The sequence below is a fragment of the Pagrus major genome, chromosome 21 (assembly GCF_040436345.1).
Source record: "Pagrus major chromosome 21, Pma_NU_1.0".
NCBI classification, from domain to species: Eukaryota; Metazoa; Chordata; class Actinopteri; order Spariformes; family Sparidae; genus Pagrus; species Pagrus major.
In genome coordinates, this window is record NC_133235.1 from 1,662,412 (window position 1) to 1,672,851 (window position 10,440).

The window sequence follows — 10,440 nt, forward strand, 5'->3', positions numbered from 1 at the left end:
CGGGGGGAAGATGTGGTTTATGTTGCATCTGACCCACCCCAACCACCCCCAACTTAAGACTGTTCTCCCTCTTTATACCAGAGGGGTGCTTCAACAAGTGACGCTACGAGGGTAACTACAGCATCCAACTAAGCAGGGCAGAGACACTGACCAGCTGCTGTGTTTGAAGTGTTGGGAGTGAGAGACACTGTATTTATATGCACATGTAGGGATCGGCAGATGAAGTTGTTCATTGTGGGATTTCAACTGAACTCAGTCCCCCACAATCCTCCAGTCTTCACACCTAGGTGCAAAGACTGCCCAGAGACCCAGCTTTGAACTGTGATTGGTCAGTGGGAGCAACAGCCGCCCCGACCACGTTAACAAAACTGGAGCTCCCTCTCTGTTCTCTCTCTTCTCCGCTGACATGTGTGGTGGTGTCTGTACCTTCAGAGACCTGCCCTCTGCTGTGAGTCCTCAGTCTGCTGTGTTCAGTACATTTGTCAGCAGTTCTGTAGAAAGATAATCTGAAGAGGCTGATTTCCAGGTTGTCAAACATAGACAATGACAACCTGAGAAGGACACTCATCGACTATCTTTCTCCAGAGTTGCTTACTGCACTGGTGAACAGTCGTTTTACAAACAGCAATCCACAAATCCTGCATAGTATGCCTTTAATTTTACAGCCATGTCCACAAGTTTCATTGTTCACAAGGGGACATACAAATACATGCACCTTCTACTATGACTTGAATTGTTTCAGGTGTGTATGACAGTCTGAAGTTCCTCCTCCTCTTTCAGCTGTGCTCTGTTCCACTCGCCTCTGCAAGACAATGTGTTTTCTCTCTCCTCATGTTTCTCTCAAAGAGATTCTCCTGGCTTATCAAAATGTCTTTATTATTGTCATTTTATTGTAAATTCAATACTTGGGTCCATGTTAGGCATCAGGTGAGCTGATTGGTCATTTTAAATGTTCTGTTGACTTGAAGCTGCCTCAGAGCAGGTCAGTGGTGCAGAGTGATCGTCTCTCTCAGATCAAATCAATCACTATCTATCAACACCAACTCATCTACAACACAGTGACACCATCTTCTTCATGTGAACAGATCCACACAGTTGTCCAGCTCTGGCCCACTGCTGGACCCGTCACCATGGCAACAGTCAGTCTGATGGTGCTGTTGTCTCTTCCGCCTCCTTCTATATACACTTGTTTTTATCTTCTCCTTTTCTTCTGCTTCCCCCTTTTCTGTCTCCCGTCTGTGAGGGGAATCTTGTAGTTCCTGGGAGCTGGGAGGATCTGGGATTTGTAGTTTTTGTAGTTTCTCTGTAGACAGGGCTGTCTGGAGATTATGGTAGAACCTGGAGATGACCAAAACAATAAAAATAAAATCTACCAGCAGCTGGGTTAACATTTGCATGTTTGAATTGAGTTGTGATTAATATAATTAATACGGGTATCACGATCTTAATTGTGAGTCGGATATCGATGAAATTACGTCACAATCTCGACCTTCAAATTCAAAGGTGGAATCATGGATTTGGCCACGCCCCCAGCATCACGTCCGGCAGACATGCCAAGAAGGGACAAAAAAACCCACACACAGCATGTCGTGGTGCGGCGAGTTAACGACAACGTTCTCATTGTCGACAAGAAAACCACAGTTTGTAAGCTATGCTATGTGAGTGTAGCATACACGTCCACAGTCAACAGACATCATCGCATCAGACATGCAACCCTATTCAGTGGTGGAAAACCTTGGATGTAAGCAGTTAATTAGTGTACTGGAACCACGCTTCGAAATGCCAAGCCGGTTGCATCTTACCACAAAGGTGTTGCCCTCCATGTGTGATAATGTGAAGGAAAGTTATAGGAGGTCTGAGCAGTGCAGATTTAGTGGCTTTAACAACAGACTGCTGGACCTCCAGAGCAACACAGAGCTACGTGACCATCACAGCACACTACATTAAATGTTCACTCTTCATCTGCTGTTACAACAAAGAGTCACTAGATGGCAGGTTCCCTCTGACTTCTTTTCTTTACAGTTAGTTTCTAATTGACTGGTGAAACAAGTTATTGTTACATTTATATTGGTAATAAATTATTTAAATTTGACAATAAGGCCTTAGTGTGGTACATTGCAAATGAATAATGGAGATTATATCACTCACTACACCATATAGACCATCTTTTGAAATAAAAATAAAAAATTAAATGGAGTTATCATGGCAAAAAAACAATGATCCTAGACTAGACTCTTTTAAAATGGCACAGCCATCTGTACTAAAAGAAAAAAAAAGATCAAGAATCGAATCGTGACCTTAAAATTAAAAATCGAATCAAGGATTTGGAGAATTGTGACACCTCTAATAATTAGTGAGACTGTAGAGGCTAACAGCCACAGTTACTTTGACCAATGACTGAATCGGAAAGACCCAATTAGCAAACTGACCTGTGGATCCGTCTAAGATTCTCCTCCATCTTCTGATTGGCTATCTGAGTTAGGAAATTGATGTATTCATGTTCAACCAGGAGCTTTCCTTCATGGCTCAGAGGAACCTCCAGGCCGTGGGTACAACGGACAGCCTTAAGGGACAAAATACAGTAGGGATACATTTAAACCTTTTATACAGTCTATCTGAGCAACACATGCAGCAAAGCAAAGTTAGATTTACTGTTTAATGTAAGGGACAGACGTTTTGTCCACAACGCTGGAAATATCACAAGGCCTACCGTGATGATTTTTCCTGTCTTGCTGACGGTGAGACCAGAGTTCCTGAAGCCTGAGTTGATGGCCACTGAGTGCTGGAGGACAGACGACATCATTAATAACAGACAGGTCAATTTACTTGATGAACTATATGATAGTATTATTCTGAAACATGGTCCAATATTAAGGTGGAATGAGTCAAATCCATCAACACAAACACCCACAACTACTACTTTCAAAACAAACAGCTGCTCTCAGTGTTGAGTCCACATGTTTCACCCTGACACACACGATCAGGTGAGAGGTAACATGACATGTCTTTTTCAGAGATCCTTTACTGATTTGTTTGTGAAGAGGAACATCTTGTGATGTTTATTGTTGAATCACTGCTGTTTTCTGTTCAACTCTGGAATCTTTATTTTTGCTGAATATTATTAGAACTGGTTGAACCACAACCTGTAAAAAGCCTCAAGGATAAAGTCAAGCTGTTGTTGAAAATTACTCCTATCTTTTTAAAGAAGAGCTTGAAAATGTAAATGACAGCTGTCAGGACATGAAACCAATGATCTGCTGATCTTTACTGATCCATGTGTGTGAGTCTCACAAAGGCAGAGTCGTCAGGGCTGAAAAAACAAAGTTTAAATAAAAAATCTAATCAAATCTTAAAATGGACGGTCCAATTGAATCAGGAAATTAAGTCAATTGTGACACACATCAGCTGTGCCAGTGGCTGGCAGTCATACTAGGGCTGAACGATTTATGAAAAGATCTCATTGCGATTTTTCTGGCAGATATTGTGATTTCGATTTGATTCACGATTTCCTTCAAATCAAGCTTCAGTGCAATATTCACAATGTACAGTAACATTAAAACATTAAATGCTATTACTCTAATGCAGGGATGAAAACTACAGTTAAAAATTGCTTCCAAATGTATTTATTAACGGATATTATATATTAGATATTTATATACGGATATTTATATATGGCAAAAGATGCTGTAATTGTAGTCTGTTTGCTACAGTGAGCCTGAGTATCATTTTCACCGGACTTTTTCGTCATGCACTCGTCATGCAAATACCTGTGGTGATTTTTCAAGTGCCGGTATAAATTGGTTGTGTTTCCGCTGCATGTTGCAACTTTAGAGCGACAGGTTTTGCACAGTACCTGTTTCTGGTGCACGTCTGCAGCCTCAAACCCGAAATACTCCCAAATGACCGACGTGCTGTTTTTCTTGAGGATTAAATCCCCTGACTCTGCTTCTGGTCCAGCTGAAGCCATTTCAGAACACTTTAAGGAGCAGGTTAATACTGATTGGTTAGCGTGACCTGTCCATGAGTAGCATGCCGCTTCTGATTGGTGAGCTTGGCAGGATGGTAGGGAGATGGCATGTATGTGTAAAATAGTTGACACAACAGATCCTGGGTCAGTCAGGAGCGCTGCAAAAACTGCAGCTTTGGCGATCACATGATCGCGTTGTCTGAAATCGCAATTTCTATCAGAAAGCGATAAAGCGTTCAGCCCTAAGTCATACCATACTGTGAAGAATGGCTCTGATAGTCCAGTCATTAAGCACATATCTAGAGTCTGGCTTACCATTCAGACACATTTAACAGTGTCTTCACACTTCACAGTAATACTCCCTTTGTTCCTCTAGCTTGTGTGCGCTGTAAATTGTCCGGGTGCTGCACTACCCTCACAGTTTAGTTCCAGCTTTTTTGTTCCATCAGCATCACGCAAAAAAGCGATTTTTGACATTTGTGAATAGATTCGAAACCGTAGCATACGAGAATCTAGATACTTATGTGAATCGATTTTTTTACCCACCCCTACTTTGGACTGTTGTGGAAAATCCCACCCGAGTCCTTCACAAAGACATCAACAGTCCAGCAGCATTAAACAACTTCAACATGTGGTCCACAGGCTTGTATAGACAACAGAGAGAGACTATGCATTGCCATGTCATGGACAAAAGACTGTAGGCGACTAAGAGCTCACTGGGATATACGTGTCTCAACACTGAGACTGAAAAGTGGCTGATGACACTGTGTGCCACTCTTCAATACTGTAGTCACTAATGAGTCTCTGCAGGCTCAGCAGGACATAAATCTAAAGACATACAGGGCAGTACACTTTGTAACATACCTGACCCTTTTTTAAGTGTGTGCAATGATTGCATTAAACATGTATAAATGGCCGATGTGGTGCTTTAATTTAAATGAATAAGATCCTTATACAGATGAAGAACAGATCCAGTGTATTTTAGTTCTGATCCTGCTCCTGAATTTGGATATGTGGCGATACTGATACAAGTTGTTGTCCAAACTAAGGACATGTGGAGCCAATGTTACTAGCTCACTCAGTTGTTTCATTACATAACAGCAGGTTAACAGTCCAGCACTACCTCCAGCTGTACGTCTTATTCATAGAAATCTGGGAGGTGAGCAGAGATCTTTATAGAACCGTTCAGTTGGCTTTGGGCTTAAGACGAAGGAAACTGGATGGCTGAGTGGATCGATGACTTCAGTTCAAAATCTGATGAGTGAATTACATATCAGCACCCAAAACAGATATACATAAAAGCAGGCATATGTCACTTTTCTGTCACCAGAACGAACACAAAGTAAACACAATGAAAGTGCCGGCGTCAGATTTAAAAAACTAGTACCAGCATTCCTGTGTAGCACATCAAACCATAAGAAACACTTCAGTGTACAACTTTCTTTACTTCCCCAAAGAGCGAAAGACAGTAAAAGAAAAGCCGTGTGGCAGAGAATTAATTGGTAAAATGTGTGTATAAAAAAAAATGTGCCGCTTGTGGTTGTAGATCAAAGTGAATCAGAGTCGTGAGTCTTCCTGGTGGTGTAACTATAGTTTACTGTAAAAAAATATGGCTCTACACTAAAAACACCTGCTTTTAGAACAGAGTTTGGTTTAACAGTCTGTCACTGGGAGCAGAGGGTGTTTTAACATTAATACATCGCACCGACCTGCCTTCTAATAATGAAGCTTGTAAACAGTATACAGTAACATCGGAAGTGGAGAAAACCGACCTGTGTTCACCTCCTCTCAGCTCCAAGTCAACGCTATCATTATTAAGCACAAATGACTGCAGTTCTGCTTCACCACAGCGATGTAATCAGATTACAGTAACATCACATTGGACAGATTATTAATGACAGAAGAGACGAATGATGACAGAAAAATGACCTGGACATTTAATAAGGTAGTTGTGTGAGTCAGGTTTGTCCACTCTGATGGACACTGAGACTGAAAGGACTCATCAGCCACGGTTTGTTTTCTACATAATGACACGGAACGCAGATCGACTACAACATAACATGATTGTTTGCCTGTCTGATCGTCAGACTTGTGCTCCTAATCAGGGCCGGCGATTGCTATAGTGTGTTGGGGGCGCCCTCTAGTGTTGCCATTACTTTTTGTTGCTCTTACCCATTAATCATGGAATTAGAACGACAAGCAAAATAAAACATGTTTATTAAACATGATCATCCTAGAGCGCCCCCTCAGCCACACGTTTACTTGTCAATCTGATTATTAGATTGAATTGATGTTTATTGTCGATCATTACCTAATGGGGGGGAGGTTAGTTCGCGCGCGCTCTAGTTGCGTTGTGTTACGTTAGGCAAGCGCTTAGCTGCTGCCTTGATCAAGCTTCACCTGATTCCCAAAATGAAGCGGTCTAAACCCTCTGGTGCACAGGGTTGAAAACGGAAAAAGGAAGAAGATAAAAAGAAAGCCAAGTATAGAGGTAAGTCTTCTCTTCTCAGCCATTAAAGTGTCAAACGAAATAAATTTAGTATTGTGCATTACCTAATATTGGACGTCATTGCTGTCACTAAGCTATGGCTAGCTAGCGACTGTTACTTTGCTAGCTTGCTATGTATTACTAGCAAACATAACTTCACTGATAACCTACATAGATGTAAATGTCATAAGACCAGTATCTGGATAACGCATGCTTTTGTAATGCTATTTCGCCAACCGGTGGTAGCACTGGTGATAAAAATCCTCAAATAAAATATCCTGAAGTGAACTCTCAACAAGGGTTGTTGTGCTGATGTTGTGTTAGCAAGACTAGCTAATCAGTCATCTGAATCAATATAGCACTAGGTAGTGCTAGGAGCTAGCTAGCTGCTAACGGTAAATAGAGTATCAGATAACCTGATACTCTATTTACCGTTAGCAGCTACCGTTAGCAGCTAGCTCTCTAATGACAACCTGCACTATTCAACCTGATTCAGGTTCAAGGACGATGAGTCCCACTACAGGAAGGAGGTCAACCTTCTGACCACGTAGTGCAGAGACAACAACCTCCTGCTGAATGTCAGCAAGGCCAAGGAGATTGTTGTTGACTACCGGAGAGGCCACACCCAACACCCACCACTGACCATCAATGGTGCTGCTGTGGAGAGAGTGACCAAATTCCTGGGGGTGCACATCAGTGAGGACCTCTCCTGGACCACCAACACTGCATCACTGGCGAAGAAAGCACAGCGGCGCCTCTACTTCCTCCGCAAACTCAAGCGAGCGAGAGCTCCTCCACCCATCATGTGCACATTCTACCAGGGCACCATTGAGAGCATCCTGTCAAGCTGTATCACTGTGTGGGGCGGGAGCTGCACTGACTACAACAGGAAAGCCCTGCAGCGCATAGTGAACACAGCTGGAAAGATCATTGGTGCCCCACTCCCCTCCCTGAAAGACACATACACCACCCGCCTCACCCACAAAGCGACCATGATTGTGAGCGACGCCAGCCACCCCGCTGTTCAGCCTCCTGCCCTCTGGGAGAAGATACCGGAGCCTCCGTGCCCGCTCCACCAGACTCACAAACAGCTTCATCCACCAGGCCGTCAGGAAGCTGATCTCTCTCCCCTCTCTCCCACTCCCCCCTCTCTGCCCCCCCCCCCCACAAAAAAAAACTCTGGACTCTGAACCCTGACCTTCAGACTGACTGTCTTTTGCATTATTACAAATACATCACACAGAAACGTTTTGCTGCTATTACTGACTGTCTTCTTTTGCACTACATATCATACAGAAACTGGACATACTGTACATACAGAAACATAGTAGTTTTTTTATATATTTTATTGTCTATTAAATGTTAGTACATGTCTTTATTTCTGTCGTGCACCTTATTGATACTTTAGTGTTAGGAAATGTCTGTCTTCATCTGTTGTGCTTGTGCACTTTATTTCTCTCACCGTGGGATAGTGAGAAACGTCTTTTCGATTCCTTTGTATGTCTGATACATGTGGAGAAATGGACAATAAAAACTTGAAACTTGAAACATATAGGATGTTTCAGAGTTTAGCCATGGTTCTGGGCAGTGGTCTACATAGCTTATTCCACAACTTGTCTGCCCAAGAATATTTCATCTGTGCAACGAATAAAAAAAATCATAGCCTAGATCGCCAGCTACTGTGCCGTCAGTAATATCTCCAGTGCTTCGACCCCTTTTTCATTTTGCATTTGCCCAGCCTTCTGGTTTCGAAAACTCTCAGAATAGTTATGAAAAGTACAGTTGCTCTCTACATTCATTATAGCTAAAAGGCATAAGTTCTGTTTAGTGAGTTCACAACTACCAAGTGCATACAGTGTAACCATTTTGGTGATAGTGGTGTTTGTTCACACTTCTGTAAAGTTCCCCTCCAGGAATATACTAATATATATGTGTTTTTTTTTTGTTTTTTTTTTAATTGGCCAGATGCACTCAGGCAATATTTGCAGAGGCCAGCACCTGCTGGAGAAAGGACGCCTGATCCTTCATGTTCGCCTCTCTCTGAACTTTGTAAGTACAACTAGTACTATTGTTGCTGTTTTTGTTATTGTTTAGTATTATTATTAGCAATTATTACTTTTATAGAGCATTTTTGTTTGTTCATCCATTGTTTGAGTCATAATTTGTTAAATATCCTTGAACATTCTCTGTAGCATTTTTGTATGTGCAATTTATTAGAGTGTATCATTCAAGTCATAACTTGCCTGTTGAAGTGTTGGAGTGACTATAATAACATTTTTGTTTGTATAGTTTCTGGAGTTCATCCATTCTTTGAGTTGTAATTTGTTAAATATTCTTGAGTAGCCTTTATAGTATTTAACTCCTAACTCAATCTCGCCTAGGGCAGCCAAAGGGCTAGAGCCGGCCCTGCTCCTAATAGCTAAAAATCCAAACGGTTTTCTTATTTTATTCTATTAAATTGGCAAATCTGTCCGAAATTGCATTTCCTGCCAGTCAAATTAAAGGAGCTGTTTTTTCACCCAAAAGGGGCCGGGGGGGCGTGTCAATGTTCAACACCACATACACACACATGAACTGTCACCCACCAGCAACTGGGCATCATCCAGACGTCGACACTGAACATGGAGCACAAAGGGCTCAAACTTCAACACTGCGTCTCCACTGGACCGGGCCACAGCACACACCTGAGGGACACACAGTGGACTCTTCATATTACATCTACATTATTAGATTAAATATAAATAGTGCACAAGTCCACCGTTTCTCACCACATCATCACAGTTGCATTTCTTGTGTGAGACAAAAAGCCAAACACAGTTCTGTTTCTGGACATCACTTCTCTCTGGAGCCTAGAGGACAGGAGACAAGACAGCGAGGGTTAAAGAAACTAATACAGAGACTACAAAATGTTGTGGTGATATTACATCTCTTGAAATCTTTTTTTTAAATGACTGTCAGAAGAAGTGGTCACAGCAGTGAGACAAGCTGTGAGACAGAACATCAGCTGGACAGGTCAGGACCGTGTGAGACCAGGGGACAGGTTAGGACCGTGTGAGACCAGGGGACATGTCAGGCCCGAGTGAAGCCTCTCTCACCCCGTCGATGAGGATGATCCGACCCGAGCAGGAGCTGGTGGTGAAGTACTCCTCACAGCTGTTGAGCAGAGACACGACATGTTCAATGTGTTCGTCCACACTGGCCTTCTTACTCAGGTCCAGCTTGTTGAGACACTGTCTCTTCCACTGGAGGAACGTTTTGTCCATCGCTACTTCTGTAATGAGTCCCGGAGCAGCTCAGTGTTCACACTCGCCACCGTACACACTCACACTATGAAGAAAGCATCTCAGCAGGCTCTGCTCCGAGGACGTCAGCTAGCTGCTAGACAAACATGCTACGCAACGCTGTTGTTTCTTCTTCTGCAGTCAAGATGGCGGCCGAGAAACAAGCCAGTGGCGGACAGCGCCACCGTGTGTACGGAAGCCACACCGACAGGAGTCATTCACAAAGCGGGAGATGAAAGTTAATTTGTTCTACTTTTGAGTTATTAATCGCTTTGAGTATTCATTTAAATTTGAGATGCACAGAATACAAAATGTGACAAAATTCTCCCATGAATATCTGGGAACATGAAGGAGGACTAACATGAATGACTGCAAAATAAAATCAGGTAAAAATGATCCCAAAATTTAATTAATTTAATAAATGAATGATGATTTTTTTTTTTAACATTTAAACACCTGTCCAAAGAAATACATTAAAATCATATGAAACAAATCCATTTGATTTGTCAACTAAAATGTTCTCTTTTAATTTTTTGTCAATAATTATAATTGATTTCTACAAATTAATTTACTTAGTATATTTTAAATAATTCCAGAGCAAGTTCAAGTTAGGTACAAGGTACATTTATTGTCATTTCTTAAAACACAAGGGTCAAGTCCTTTGTGCTACATCTATTTTATATAGTGGAGTGCGGAGTTGTAGG

The 10,440-nt window shown here is 42.0% G+C and overlaps 1 protein-coding gene across 1 annotated transcript; it reads right to left on the bottom strand.

The window, feature by feature from the left end:
- Positions 1-636: 636 nt before the first annotated feature.
- On the bottom strand, positions 637-9,860 carry tyw3 (tRNA-yW synthesizing protein 3 homolog (S. cerevisiae)). The gene is made up of 6 exons (XM_073492195.1): positions 9,551-9,860; positions 9,224-9,304; positions 9,041-9,139; positions 2,711-2,782; positions 2,430-2,563; positions 637-1,338 (listed from the first exon to the last, which is right to left on the bottom strand). Exons 1-6 carry the CDS (start codon positions 9,716-9,718, stop codon positions 1,074-1,076), a joined length of 819 nt encoding a protein of 272 aa, XP_073348296.1. The 5' UTR covers positions 9,719-9,860; the 3' UTR covers positions 637-1,073.
- Positions 9,861-10,440: the final 580 nt, after the last annotated feature.